The following is a 15840-nucleotide window of genomic DNA, read 5'->3' on the forward strand; positions in this document are numbered from 1 at the left end:
TTAACTGTGTATGTGCTGCATTACCAGCCCAGGTCTCAAAAACAACAGCAGGGATTTTCCCCCATCATGCAAAAAAAATGTTTTAAGAGGAGCCTGAAAAACTTAGCTACCCTGAAAGCAACTGGAGCTGGCTCCACACTGTCCCCACCCATCACTGCACACAAGATGCTGCCCTTGCAGCCATTCAAAGCTGCTCTGGGCTTTCTGCTTCTCCTGCAGCTGCAGGGAGCCAGCCCTGAGTTTCTCTGGTCAGTTCTGTAAACATCTTGGACTTTTTTCAGCATGAGCTGAACACAAACCCAGTGATTCAACTTGGCCAGCTGCTACTGCCAGGCCAGGCTTTGAAACCAGACGTGCGCACGTGTTTTCGTCTGCATGTGGCCGGGGAGTCCACAGGGATTCGGGAAGGGATTTTTCCTCTCTGCACCCAGACTGCTTTGTTTGTAGCACAAGTGACATTAAAAAATGCATGACGACAGCAAATGACAATTTGTTTTCTCCCTTGCTAGGCAGCCAGCAGATGCAGAGCTGACTGCAAGCTCATTCTAATAGCACTAGAGGTGGAATTCCATGTAGATTTGCTGCCATGCTTCTCCAGCAGCTTCCCAGTTGTCCCAATCTTTTTCTCCCTTTTTTCCTTGCTACTTTGACAACTCAATTCTTTCTTCACAACTTTCACATTCCCATATTATTTGCTCCATAGACAAATATGCTATTAAATCCACTTCAGCTATTGTATCGATGTCAGCAAATAATTTCTGACATTGCTCAAGGAACAATGTTTTTTGCTCACCAAAACAACTCTGAATGTGCAACAGGGCCAAGACTTTTGGGTTTAGGAGCATAAAGATAAACAGCAGTAATTAAACACTTTATATAAGAATGACATTATTCCTCCCCAAAGAGCCTGGGTGTCTACAGCTCAGAATTGGCAGTCTGTCTTTCAAATATCTGAAGTAAAATCTGCACATAATAAATATTGTATTTCATTAATGCTGTCAATAGAAAACAATTGACTTGTCCAAGTCCTAAAGCTGCACAGCCCGAAACAAGTTCTGCTACTTTCAAAGCTAAACAACAGTTAGAGGTGCCTTGAGGTGAGACTCCAGATTTAAATCCAGTTTCAGGCCCTGTTGTTATATTTCTGAATAATTTGGGGCTTTACCCTTCTCTGCTCCTCTGTGATATAGGGATGCCTGTAACTTTCTTTCAGCTCTTCAAACAGAGGTCATAAACCTCCTAGCTTGGTAAAATGATAATATTTCTGATGTGCTGAGCCCTTGTTAACTTCAGCTCTAACATTTAAACTCTGCCCTGCCAGCATGGCAAGCACCATGCCCACCTCTCTGTTCTGCTGGAGTTTGGGGTGGCCTGAAGAAGCAATGCCATACCTGTTTGTTGGAGTGGACACTGTTTTTATTCCTGTTGTTGTCCAGCAGCCCCCCACACTTGCCCAATGCTGCCAAATCCTTCATAATAGAGTTCAGAGCTTCTTCTTCATCTGCAAGAAAAGAAGAGACAACTGAAGTGTGGAAAGCAACCAAGCCCTTGGATGTGCAGAGTGAAAATACAGCACTGCAAATGTAAAACTTTCAACACAAATGGATCAAAAGACACGATGCCAAGCTTTCCTGTTAAGAGAGGCATTCCAAGACCACACCACAGTCTCTTCCAGCCCAGTCTGCCTTGAAAACACAGGTTCCTTCATCACAGGTGAGACAGACAATGAGATCTCATTGTCCCCACCTAAAAGAGCCTGCAGAAAAGCTGCAGGAGGACTCTCAGGAAGGACATGCAGTGACAGGACACAAGAAAATGACATTAAAATGAAAAAGAGCAGGTTTAGATTAAATATTAAAAAGAAATTTTCCTCTGTGAGGGTGGTGAGGCCCTGGCCCAGTTGCCCAGAGAAGTTGTGTTTGCCCCATCCCTGGACATGTTGGATGGGGCTTGGAGCAACCTGGGCCAGGGAAAGGTGTCCTTGTCTTTCCTCCCTCTTCATTGAAGGTGCTCAGGAGCCACAACTGACCTTCAAAACCAGTGAGAAACCAGGGGTGAGGGCAAGGAATCCATGAGAAAAGAGAGAAACTCAGCAGCGCTGAAGAGAAGATACTGAGAGCCCTGGTGGGATTCCTGATTTCTGCAGTGACAAGAGAACTCTGAGGGACCACTGGCTCTGAAACCAATCTCCTCTGTTTCAACACTTCAGCATCTGTGGTTATGGCCTCTTGAAGCAGCTGTGAAGTGTTAAAAGGCAAAATCCCAACCACAAGAAGCAAGAACCCTGTCAAGACCTAGGGCAGGCACGCTGTTAGGGGGTGTGAGAACCCACTGCACACTCCCTGCTCGTGCCACAGTCCAGGCAAATGTGAGGCACATGCAGCTATCACTGCAAAAAATACAAATACAGCTACAAATCTTGTCTAAAAATGAGTGTCCCCAGGGACAGAACCACCCCTAGGCCAGGCCAGCCTGCAGACTTAACTCCAAGTCCACAAATATGTGAAAAATGACAAAAACCATATGAAATCAGACAGGACTGGACCCAAACACTGAGGATCTTTCCCCAGGGAGGTGCCTGTCCTGCATCCTCATGCTCAGATAGAACACCATCTCCTCTTTTTCTGCTCCTCCTGCTGGGTTCTGTGAGCACTGAAGCTATAAAAACCTCAGATATATGAAAAAAAGACTTCTTGTGCATGCTCTGCTCCCAGAGTATATTAGAGAAACAAGAGGAAAAACTGGGGGAAAATGTTTAAAATCCAGTCTCACATTTCAGAGCTGAGAAATGAGCTCCAATGCCTGCATCAAACTCTTAGGACAAAGCCAACATTTTCATGTAGGCAATGTGTGCATACATATTTAATATATAAACATATATTAATATCTGTACATCAATATTAAAAATATAACTGATCAAATAATAAAATTCATACAGAAGTGCATGAAAATGTAATCCCTTTTTCCTCCCACGTTATATTTATAAAAGCACAGGTATGTTTTTCCAGAGGGGTGGCAGGGAGCACAACATGAAGTGCTACAGGAAAAAAACTCAAAAAAAGATAATTTTCAGTTCAAGTTCAGTGAAAAGAAAAACCAAAAAAACCAAAACCGACAACAAAAAAGAAACACATCAAGAATGTCCCCAAAGTCTGGGTTTGGGGTGTTTTTCTTTTGTTGTTGTTGGTTTGTTTTGGTTTTTTTTAAAGGACCTCTGGGACAAGCATAGTTTTCCACACAAATTTTGTAGTAGGAAAATACCCAACAGAAAAAAAAAAAAAAAAAAAAAAGGGAAAAAAGGCTTTTTTTTTTCCTTCCTTTTTTTTAGGGGGGAGGTAATAAGGGGAGGGATGAGCTAAAACAAACCCACAAAAACAAAACCCCCTTACGCCACCCTCCAGGAATTTTCCACCAAAGCTTTAATCTCTACAGTGCCCCTCACCCCCTTTTTTTTGGTTTTTTTTTTTTTTTTTGTTCCAACAAGTGACAACAAAAGTTTCCTGAACTGCCTGACACAAAACACAATCTGTAATGTCATGGGCCAACAGGGCCAGCAGGCAGGGACAGAGTCAAACCACCCAATAATTCCCCATCCCTCTCCCACCTCCAAACTTCCCTGGCAACATCTTCCAGGAGAGGAATCTCTGCTTAACCCACCAGTGCCCTGGTTTATATCACATTGTTCCTCCTCTATCCACACAGCCATCTTGCCAAAACTTTTTTTGTAACAGACTTCTGAGTCCACCAAACACAGGTTTAAAAATTCCTGGTGGTGCAAACCCACTCCATGATAAGTCACATTTCTTAGAAAGGCTAAAATTCTTTGCCAGAAATGACTTGCATCTCTCCAAACACAGCAAAGCAAATAGAATCCACTCACTTTCAGTAATTGCTTAAATTCAGCTGGTTTCCAGAAATACCAAACATCAACTGAACAGGCCTTAGAGTAAATGGTGTAAAACTGAGCTCCAGCTGCCCTGAATCAGGTACTGAAGGAAAAAAAAAAAAGGAAAGAGAAGCTATTTCTTGTATTTGACTGCCAAATCAGCATTTTCCTTCCTTTATCTACTAAGAAACCGGTGCAAAAGAGCATTCTGAAAAGCATCTGAGGATTTTTAATTACAAAATATGAGTGTTGACTGTCAAAAAACTAAAATCCACTTCCATGACATCACTGCTGCAAAATAAGATAAGAAAACTTCTTCCTATCCAAGCAGGAAAGGTTGTTTGCTGCTGCTGGAGGGTGAAAAATGACTTAAGCACAAGCAGAAATACAATATTGCCTTCAACTAATATATTTCTGTGTGTTTAAGTATTTTCCAGCTGCTTTTAACAGTGTGTTTTTACTCCAGGAGAGCTGTGATTTCTGGGAGGCAATGACCAAAGCCTCAACTGTTCAAAAACAAAACCCCCCACACCAGGCTCTGAAGCAACTTCTGAGCAGCAGCACAATTTGCATCATCTCTTGCAAAACCAACACTTCCCAGTCCTCTCCAGGCCATCTCTGCTCAGGGACTGATCCTTTCCAGACTGAGCCTCTTGCCCATCCTAATGACTGCTCTTGGGGGCTCCCAGCTGACTCCCAAGAAGGGTGGAGGACTTTGTTCCATGGAAAGACGCAGCCAGCTCAGCCAGTGCAGTCAAAATTCAAACAAGCACTGAAAGTGAGCTGGATAATTAGATCCAAATGCCACTCCCAAGCCTTTCCAGCAAAAGGGGTGTCACAGGCTGCTCCTTCTCTCTTTGGCTGGGTTTGAGTCAGGAGAGGATGAAGGATGGATGGCTTTCCCAAGGACAAAATGCCAATTGTCAGGAATCCCATGCCCAAGGGACAGGAAAAATCCTGTTCTCCTGATCCAGCCCTGGCAGGACCCAAATATCCTTCAGCCTTGAGAGAAGGCAGCACTGAGGCTGCAGAGCAAACACCTCCCCAGGCTCTGCCATGGCTCCAGAACAGAACATCTGTGAGTTGCACAACACTGATGAAGTATCCTTGGACCTCTGTGGACTTGGGAGACTCCTGGAAATCTTTGTGCAACGTGAGCAGGTTCCTGCTCCTGAACAACCTCCTGGCCCAGCTCCACTCTGGCATCATTCTGCACAAATTCACTTAAGGTGCTGTGGGCTGACAGGATAAATTGTACAACAAATCCCACTTGATCTCCAACACAACATGAAAACAGGATTATTTCTACCATGGAAGATCAGGACAGAGAAAAGCTGATTATAGAGACAGCAAAAATGAAACATAAAAATAAATTGTGTTTAGTACTGTCCCTCTGTCCCCGATGTCTCTTTTTCCATCCTCAGGTTTCAGCTGTTTCCCTTAGAAGGAAACTCATTTCTTTCTTCTCTACTTTCCACCAACACACTTAATTTTGTGCTTTTTAAATCAGCTTCCTGTGACAAAGCTTGTTTGATCACACTGCCAGCCCATCCAACCAAGGATCACTTCCAACCAAAAAGAATAGATGTTTCAAAAGATATTAATTTCCCAGGGGTGTGGGGGTGGGGGGAAATATCCACAGGCACACAGAAGAGAGGAACACACAGGAGCAGAAAGCCAAGAGCACTCCCAAGAAGCAATGACCAGTGAAGCTCCAGTAGACAGGGTTTATGTTTTTATTAAAATACACTCATCCATTTTGGCAGGATCCTTTATCAAAGCCAGAATGCCTCCTTCTCTCATCAGGTTTTCAGTTCTGCAAGATGTTAAGACTTGCAAGTCCCAGGCACCACCAGTGTGAATCCAGAGCACACAGCCTCCAGCTGCACCAAGGGAAGTTTAGGTTGGATATCAGGAGAGAGTTTTTCCCAGAAAGAGTGATAAAGTTCTGGAATGTTCTGCCTGGGGAGGTGGTGGAGTCCCCATCCCTGGGTGTGTTTAACAAAGCCTGGATGTGGCACTGGGTGCCAGGGTTTGGTTGAGCTGTTGGGGCTGGGTTGGACTGGATGGTCTTGAAGGTCTCTGCCAACCTGGTCATTCTGGGAATTCTGTGAATCTGGGGCATTTGGCTACTTGGCAAAATCACCCAGGGAGTGACACCAAAAAAGCAGCAGATGACACATCCCTCTGCCCTTCAGGGACACATTTCCAAGGCTGGGATGTGGCTGCATGGGGGAGAGAGGAACCTGGACTTTCAGTCTTAGTATAGCAACTTTCACAATGAAAAAAAAAAAGTTTTGAAAAGGGAGAAATAGAAAGCCTGAAGGTCAACACGGACCGCCCAAAACAATTCAAGAGTCAGGAGAGAAAGCAAATGAAGAAGGGACAAAGGAATAATTTAGCTGTGTTCAGATGGTCTAGACACTGCTGTTATTGTTGGCTGCACTAATAGGTCATTGCTAAGAGGCAGTTTATGGTAGTTCCATGAAGCTGCTTCCTTCAACACTGAAATTAAAAAAAAAAAATAGGCAGCAGCTGGATGAAGCCCACAGAAGCAAAGCAGATGCTGTAAAACATGGTGAGCTCTGATTTGGGCCTCACACACATACACACACCAGGCAGAACCAGGGCTGGGAAGAGTGGGGGAAAAGCCCTGGGAGTGGCAGGAGGGAAGAATACTGTGAGTCAGTCCTGAGCAAGGCTGCAGCATGCAGCCCCAGGGCACTGCAGGCACTTGGACCCAGAGAAAACCCCAGCTGGGAGCACTGTGGTCACTGAGGATCCCACTGTGCTTTTCACAGTCCTGGGGCTGATGGTGCCTTTGCCTGGGTAAACTCCAGCAGCACCCACCTCTCCAGAAGGTGATGCAGCCACTGGGGATGTCCCCAGGCAGAGGGGAGAGCTCTGTGAAAGCTGAGAGGGGGATGAAGAGAGGATGGGGACCACAAATAAACACTGTCACCTTCAGTAAAAGCCCTTCTAACGGGCTAGACTTTGAATATATAGTGACAAAAATACTGAAATGTAATAAAACACAGTGAAAACAAATATGGAGCCACATGATGAGGACTCTGACCATGCTGAAGAAGAGACATCAGCCTTTCATTTTTGCTGGTTTTTTGAAAACACACAATTTCTGGATCAACTGTATGCAACATTCATCACTTAGCAAAGGGAGCCTGAACTGAAACACAAGACTCACTCCCCTGGCATCACTCAGTGCCTGCAAAGGGCAGCCCCTGTCCCAAAGGAATTCCAACTGCACTGTCAGAAAGGGAGATGGGCTGGGTTTTATGCCTCATTTATGGACAGAAATCAGAGACACACAAAAGCCTTGCTCAAGACCACAGCAGTCTGCAGCCAGAGCTAAACACATTAAAGGAGCTTAAATTCAGAGAGGACTTCACTTGATCTGGCCTTCCTGGCTGTATACAAAGGGCACAGCAACTCTTTTAGCAGCCTCCACATCCCAACCTTGACCTGGAATCACCCAGAACAGCCTCTTCAGAAAGCCTCAGCTGGAGAGCTCATACACTTACTCCAGAAACCCCTCTTTGCAGCAAACATCTCAATTCCAGTTTGAGAATACAGCTTGCTTTGTATTCTGTTCATTAGATCCTGATAGTCCTGTATCTTAGAGAGCCCTCTATTAACAGGCACTCCACATCTTCTCCAGGTACTCACAGATTGTGATTTCATCTCCTTTTAACCCTTCTTCATTCAAGTAAATGGAAATGCACAGCTTCTGCCAATAGAGTGACACTTCATTCATTTCTGCACCTCTTTCGAGGGCTTTTTTGTTTTGTTTTTTCATTTTATCAAGAGGAAATAGCAAAGAAGCCCATAATGTTCAGTGGCCAAAGCACCTTTTCATGTCTGTTTGCTGTGTGAGCAGGGGCTAACAGCAAACCTGGCCCACATGTTCCAGGGGAAGCCCACATCTGTCAGACCAGCAGCCACCTGGGCTGCCCACTGCCCTCCCAGAAGGAAAGTGCCAGAGCAGGCCAGGCCTTTCCTGGTCCAGGGAACAGGACAACACTCACCCATGTGAGAGCACACATCAAAGAACTTGCTTGTGAAGATAAATGCTGCCTTTTCTCCAAAAGCCAGAGGGAGAAGAAGCTTGGAGACAAAGAAAAACCCAGCCCTGGGATTTCTGCAGTACCTGCAAACACCATGAGCAGGCAGGTGCAGCCACCAGCACCCAGACCATGCACAAGACACCAGGGGCCAAGGTACCGAACCAGCACAGACTTGATGATCTTAAGGGTCTTTCCTAAATGAGATTATTCTGATTCCTAACAGAAGGGATCAATCAGTAGCTAAATACCATCACTGACTGTCCCAGTCAGTGCTAGGAAGGAGCTCAGTGAGCCAGAGGCTCAGCAGCCTGACTTGGACTGCAACAAAAGCCTCCAAGGAAGCAAAGGAGGGACCCAGACACTCTGACAGGCAGCTACAAGTGCTGTTGTGCAACTCCCCCCCTTGGAAGGGCTGCTGTGAATGATCAGTGCTGCCTGCACCCACCTCGTGAGATCCAGACAAACCTCCCCATAAATTCAACCCACATGCACAAAGCACTTTGCCACTGTCTGGAGCTGTGTCCAGAGCCTGATAAAGAGAAAAATTATCCAATTTCCCTCCTCCAGAGCAGACAGCAGTGCAGCAGCCACAGCAGTGGAGCATGTTCCCTTGGCAAGTCAGCAAAGGCTCCCCAGCAGCTGGATCCTGCTGCTGCTCTCCCTCCTGCAGCCCCACCCAAGGGATGCCAAGGTCAGCCCTGGGCAGGACTCAAGGGCAGGGCACAGCCCAGCAGGTTGAGCAGAGCAATTATACAGGAGGAAGGGAGGAAAGACCCTCCTAACATGCTGGGTTTCTTGGCAGCAGTTTGCTCACTGATGCCTGGAGCTCAGGGCACACAAACTCACGAAGGAAATAGGGCTGGGATGTGCTGGGGTTCCTGTAAGCACATTTCTTCTCAGAGAATTATGATGCTAAAAGGGGCAGCAGGTAGAGGAGATTATTAATTCTCAACCTGACAAATCAACGCTCAGCTCTTGCCCTCCAGAAATGGCACTGGTTTGGATTTTAATTTCACTTCTATAGCACCATCAGTAACTGCTCTGTGAAAAGAAAAAATCCCCAAACCCATCAGAGGCTTTGGACAGCTACAGATGTCCATCACACCAAGTGCCCCACAGAACATTTGTGGGTTTAGGCCACAGTTACACTATCCCACACACCCCATTTCTTGGGGGTAAAACTGAGTTCCTGCCTCCTATGGAAAAACTGCATAGCTGAAATAGAGACTGTGTTTAGATCAAAACCAACCATTCCTCTACATCCCCTTGCAGAATGGTAGAGAAATCAGAGCTCAGGAATGGGCTTGGAGGGGAAGGAAAAAATCTGTTTTAAAAAAGCTAAACCAGTTATTTTTAAAACAATACATTTGTATCACAGATATAACTAAATCAAATCACCAGTGATAGGACCCAACCAGTCTCCAAAACGCTTGTGCACACCAACAAGCAAACACCCCCAATGTAATACAGACATGCTAAGACTCCAGTAAATTAATGAGAGCATTGAGAAAACAGCAGAAGAGCCTAAACTGGCACATAAATTCATGTATTATGGCAGAACCCATTTCAGAGCCAGAGTGAGATCATGAAGAACTTCAATGCACTCTGAATTTCCCCAGGAAAAAGCAAAAGCAAAGGCAAAGCTACTGGGACTGCACCTCAGCTCAGGAGAGGTGAGAGAGATGCCCTTAAAACTGAGTGATCAGTACCTCACAAACCCCAAACCCAAAGCATTTGGGATGGCAAGTCTGATCACAAGTGGAAGTTTCAGTGGTTAGGCCACAAATCACACAAGAAATTTCTCCTGACGAGCTGTGCCATGGCACAGTGCCCATGTTCCCTCACCCCAGAGGCTCACCAGGGACTTCTGCAATGGAAAAGGACTTGGGATGCAGAAGGTGTTTGGTTTAGCTCAGCAGGGAGGGAAAGCAAGGTTACATCTGTGGTTCACCACAAGCCTCCACTCCCAAAATAGGCATCCCTGCACAGTAAAATTCCAGGGGAGAGGAGCCACTGGCAGAGCTTCTGCACACCCTGCTCCCCTCCACAGCCCAGCCCTGGGCACACTCATCACCACGAGCCCCCTTGTGAAAAAGGTGTATTTTATGATTGGCTTTTCACAAACATTAAAATGAATATTATATGTGTTGTGTTAGAAAGTTATGCTGTATTAGTTCTCTTAAGTAGTGTGTTAAATATAGTTTTAGGTTATAACAATGTTACAATAGAAACTATGCTAGGTAAGATATTTTTTTCCTAAGGAAAGGACTCACACTGAGATAGCAGCCACAGGACACCTACATCTTTCAGAGAAAGAGAATTTACTGCTCCATTATCAGAAGAAATGAACTTCTTCCTGCCTTGCTCAGCTCTGAAGATGTTGGTTAGGATTAAGAGGAAGAAGCTGACACTGACCACACAGAATCCTGTGTTTGAATGGAATTAATGCATCATGTATGAGCTGTATGAATACACAGCAGGTTATTGTTTTTAAGGGTTAATCCTCTGTTAACATGGGTCCTTTTTAGGGCTTATGTTGCCCAGAAAAGGTTCCCAGACATCTGTAACTCTTTGTTTCTATTGTCTCATATTGTCCTAATCCAAACTGTCCAAATTATTATTACTCTAATTATATCACTATTTTTATAACCATTTTATTCCTATTAAACTTTTAAAATTTTAAAAACAGGTGATTGGCATTTTTCACACTCTCTACATCCCCACGTGCTTGGAGGGTGGCAAAGCCCAGCTAGGAAGCCAATTTTCCCCCAGGAAAACATCCTGACAGTTGTTCTCCTTCCTTCTCTCAGCTCCTCACCTCCAGCAGCTCAGGAGCACAGCCATGGAGGTGCAGGCACCTCACAGCCTTCACCCCTTCCTGGCTAATGGGGCAAATGTCTGGGCTGGAATTGGGGGCCTTTTGGTGGGGGAAGATTTGCTGAAGGGGGCAGAGTTTGGGGAAGCAGCTGCTGCCCCTCACACCTGGCAGTGACAGGGATGCTGGAACAGGAGACAGGATCTTTGAGCCCAGCCACAAACCCAACACTGCTCGTGACAAACCCCTTGTTTCTGTTTGCTTTTGTGAATTAAAGTTAGTCTAGGAGAGCTGCAGGCAGGGGCTAGAATCGTAAAAAGCAAAACTAACCACATTTAAGAAAATTTTTGCATGCCTATAGCTCTGCTCCTCCTCACCACTTCAAAGGTGCCGGGTTTCTCACCCCACAAAAAACTTTCACAACTTTTTTTGCTAACTCTGCCCTTTGCTCCACAAACACTAATTTTCCTCTAAAGGATTAACATAATTGAATTAAACTTGGGCCAATTATTCCAGCAGTTTCCCTGCTAAGGTTAAAATTTGCTCCTTCTGAAGAAGGACTTATGTGCCTAAAAGGCAGCCTGGATTTTTCCACCTCTATCATTTGGTCTAATAAAAGATATTACCTCTCCCCACAACCTGTACCTCTCTCTTGAGCACACTTGAAAGGAGAAAAATGTTTACCCAGCAAAGAAATGTAACTGGCAAGTTATTTCCCCTGACTGACTCTGATACTTCTGAAGGTTATTTGAGGGATCATAAAGAACTCGTTCTCCCTCCCAGCCCAGCAACTTCCAGCGCTCAAAGCCTCAGCCAAGAGCCCATGAACTCCTACCCTGTTGCTGCAGCAACAGCTCCAACATCCCAGATGTGATGCAGGTCCAATCCCACATTGCCCAGGTGCCCAGAGCACCCTGAATTTGAGCCCTGGGCACAATGGGTGCAGTGCCAGGAAAGGGAGAAGGAGTTCTTTGTGTCTTATTATGTCATGAGTCTGATGTGTCTTATTATAATATGAAGTGCTGCAATTCAACATGAATTAATTCTTCCTTGATAGCTCTCAGCATCCAAAGAGAAAGCTTAGAGCAATGAGGAAGTGAAGAGTGAAAGCACTGCCTGCTGAGAATGAGGAAAGCACAGCCTGGGAGGGCTGAGACATCCATGGACAGGCTCTGCTCTGCCCCCAGCAGCTCTAGCAGCTCTCTCTGTTTGAGCAGCCCCCAGAAAGCCCAAGGAACTGGGCTGAATGGCCATGGCTGTCCAAACAAGCTCTCAGCAAACTGCTGTGCCTTCTGCCAGCCCAGCCTGCAATCACACCCTCTGCCCAGTCAATACTAAAAACAATATCACTCTCCCAGCTCCCACACCTCAGGTGACCTTTCTGCTGAAGCAAAAGTCACACTCACTCCAGCAAAGCACTGAAGAGCTGAACCTCTGAGTGGTATGGATGTCCACAGAGCAGAACAGATCAGCCTTCCTGCAGTTTTGATCATCACAATCACACATGCACACACAACATTTCATAACCACAACTGGGAATACTCAAATCATTTTTAAAACAAAAAGAATAAAACTTGAGCAACAAACAAGCTGGTGCTTTTTGTACCAAGTTCTGCAGGTTTTTAAATATTATTTTTGCTGTGATGTCATGTTTAAACACAGCAATTTTTAATGCTTATTGGGTAGGGTTTTTCCACTGTGTTGCACTGAAGATACAGACACCTTTAGAAGTGCCATAAGCACTCGTTTGACCAAATTCCAAAGAGTCTTGGACTCTTGAGGAGAGGCTGCAGATGGAAAGGAACTGTAAGATGAATAAAAAGACTCAGTGACAAGGACTTAGGCTGGGTCCAAGCTGGCACAAGCAGAGATAGTGCAGCAGCCCAGGGATAGCAGGGCTGCACAGGGCTGGTCCAAGCACTGCACGACACAGAGACACCAGAAGTCCCCACTTCCCCTCTTGTGGTCTCCATGCAAGGTCATGCAACTTCCCTAGAACATGTCTGGGAGTGAACAGTCCTGTGCTGAACTCTGAAACACTGAGCAGACTATAAATAGGATCCTGGAAAAAGGGAAAAAAAAAAAGGTAGACCTGGAACAGGCTGTCAGAGATCACCTCATCCACCACATCTCCTCTGAAGGGAAGGAGGAAGGAAATTTCCATGAGGAAATCAATGATGTGACTGCAAATTCCCTGCACTTCCATTGAAAATGCTCCCTCATCCCAATGCAGGGAGTAAACAAACACATATACAAGGAAGAGGGAGAGAAGTGAAACTAATAAACCCTGAAAATTTAGCCTGAATTCCTGTGCATCAGCAAAGCTGCTGCAGTGATCCTTCAAGAGACAAACACCACCAGTGACACTGATGGGCACACACAGCACCTCACCCATCTGATCCCACAGAGCAGACTCAGGATCTCAGCTTGATCCCACCTGGACACATCCTGGCACATCTAACCCCACACAGGTGGGGATGCTGTCCCCTTTGCCACAGCAGGGACACCTTGGTGAGGGGACATGCACAGCCCCTCCCACCCACACACAAGTGCAAGCAAAACTCCAAACCTGCACAAGACTTCAAAAATTCCCAAAACCAGCCACAGTGCCTCTCTTCACTACACAATTCTCACAATTAATGCTGCCCTGGTGCACCCATATTACATTTGCAGCTGGCAGGCTGAAGGCACCTTGAGCAGGTTCTATCAACCACTCTGCCCAAGAAATCACCAAACTGACAATCTCCTGAGAACTGGGCTGGAGCAGCAACTCCTTCCCTGCTGCTGCTCAGGGCAACTCTGAGCTTTCCTTGTTAAAATAACCCACATTGCCTTGACACAGCAGTGGCTTTTGCCTTCTAAGTGAAAATGTTTCTAAAAATTTTGGGGTTAGTCACCAGGGATTTTAAACTGAAATTTGTCATTCTTTATATTGAAGAAGCAGATCTGGACTTTCTCTTCTCTTCCCTTCCCTTTTTTTTTTTTTTTAACCTAGCTTTAAATTAGTTCTCTTCCCACAAAATCTCTCTTCTAGGTAATAGAGAAAGAGCAAAAACAACACATAAAGCCAGGATGGGGTAAATAGCACTCTTCTCCTTTCTCCATAGGGGAGAATAAACACTTAAGGTGTGGCATTGGCTCCACACTTTTCATTTTCCAAATTCAGACCACTGCCAAACTCTGCATCACATTTGTACAATGAGAGTAGTTAGTGACAGGACAATGGGGGATGGCTTCAAACTGACAGAGGGAAGATTTACACTGGATATTAGGAAGAAATTCTTCCCTGTGAGGGTGGGGAGGCCCTGGCACAGGGTGCCCAGAGAAGCTGTGGCTGCCCCTGGATCCCTGGAAGTGTCCAAGGCCAGGCTGGACAGGGCTTGGAGTAACCTGGGATAGTGGAAGGTGTCCCTGCCATGGCAGGGGGTGGAATGAGATGATCTTTTAGGTCCCTTCCAGCCCAAACCATTCTGGGATTCTGTGATTCTACACATCTGCAAGAACAAACCCTAAATTTAACACATATCTCCTTTTTCCTTCTTCTTTAAAGCATCATTTCAGCCATCCCTGAAAAGTTTTGGGTGAACTTGTATAAATGCTGCAAATGTGCAAGTGAAGTGCTCAGCTTCAAGCAGGACCCCTCCAAGATCTTTTCTCCTTTCTGGGTCACCAGGTCAGGAAGCCATTTAAGCACTTCCAAGTGGTCCCAATTCCTGACATAATGAATTTTTTTTTTATGAGGAAGTTCTTATCTATAGAGGTAAGACTGAAATCATGATGTACCTCCAGAATTATAAATAATTCCCACCTAATAAAGTTTCCCTCAGCACCACAGAGCATCTGACACAAAACTATTCCAGCAGAAGAGGGAGAAGGTGGAAGTAATCCAGGTCACCACTTAGAAAAGCAATATATTCAAGCTTTGTTTGAAACAGAAGATTCCTTGGGAGAAGATCTACAGGGAATGAAGATGCTCTGCAGAGAAATACAAAGAGAGACTCCACCTAGAACATGACCACCAAAACACACTCAGAACAAGAAGGAAATTTGTCCAATTTTGGCACCACTAAAATGCTGAACATAAATCAGAAAGCAATGTAATATTCAGAGCATCTGAGCCATTTTCCTCAGTCTGTTGCCACACTTGGCAGTCCCAGCCAAAATTCTCCAGGGGAATCCAGTTCTTACCCATCTTTCCATCTACATCAGGCCTCCATTCCACCGGTCCCAGACTCTCGTGCCTTATCCTCCTCTCTCAAGCATCCACCCTGTAACAAACATACACAGAGGTTACAGATGAATTTTGACATGACAACAGGGTCATGGATCACTTCTCACAAAGCCTGGCCCCACCATCACCTGGGAAAGAGCAAAGAGGAGAACCTGATTTAGGAATGGAGGGCAGGAGTCTGCCTCCCTCTGCACACCCCAAAGGTAACACACCACAAACCTGGGACCTCAATGGTTTTAAAATCTTGGGGTAAACAGCTTGAGCTTCCTTCAGAGCAGAACATTTTAATTAAATGATATTTTTAATGTGTTTTTACATGATTAATGTAACCCTAAAGCAACACCATCCCTAACACTTGAGATTGCACAGCATCCCTGTGGGATAACGCTCACTTGGGGAACAGACTGACAGCATGACATGGAAAAGCAGCCCTGAATCAAAGCAGAAACCTCAATTTAGGCCTTCCTAATGGCAATCAAGGTTCCCCAAGGCTGGGCCAGCTTTCCTCTGACTGCTTGGGTAAAAAGCTGAGCACAGGCAGCTCTGAGCAGCAGTGAGTGCCCTGTACATCCCCCATGGGAGGTGTCCCCAGGAGCCCTCCCAGAGGTTCTGCCTTCAGTCTGCCCCCAACACCAGCACAGAAGTGGGCTCAGGGACCTGCCATCCTGCATTCAGCCAAACTCCTGCACCCAGAAAGGTTTCTTGGGGTTTCCTGGCCACCAAGAAACCAAAGCAGGCCTGAGCCTGCTGGAGCCTGTCCTGCTCACTAATGAAAAGCCTCATTTTAGACTGAACAAAGGCAAAACCCACCTAAAGATGGGCACCT

At 45.6% G+C, this 15840-nt stretch overlaps 1 protein-coding gene across 3 annotated transcripts in view; it reads right to left on the reverse strand.

The window, feature by feature from the left end:
• Positions 1 to 15840, reverse strand: part of LOC103812700 (mitogen-activated protein kinase kinase kinase 3-like) — a 79946-nt gene that overhangs the window by 41722 nt on the left and 22384 nt on the right. For all 3 annotated transcript variants that reach the window (XM_018909158.3, XM_018909159.3, XM_009085777.4), the window contains exons 2-3: positions 14972 to 15051; positions 1392 to 1501 (exon numbers count right to left, since the gene is read on the reverse strand). In XM_018909158.3, the coding sequence (XP_018764703.1) occupies positions 1392 to 1501; positions 14972 to 14975 (114 nt within the window). In that variant the 5' untranslated portion in view covers positions 14976 to 15051. The remainder of the gene's footprint in view (positions 1 to 1391; positions 1502 to 14971; positions 15052 to 15840) is intronic.

This window comes from Serinus canaria, chromosome 2 (assembly GCF_022539315.1).
Source record: "Serinus canaria isolate serCan28SL12 chromosome 2, serCan2020, whole genome shotgun sequence".
NCBI classification, from domain to species: Eukaryota; Metazoa; Chordata; class Aves; order Passeriformes; family Fringillidae; genus Serinus; species Serinus canaria.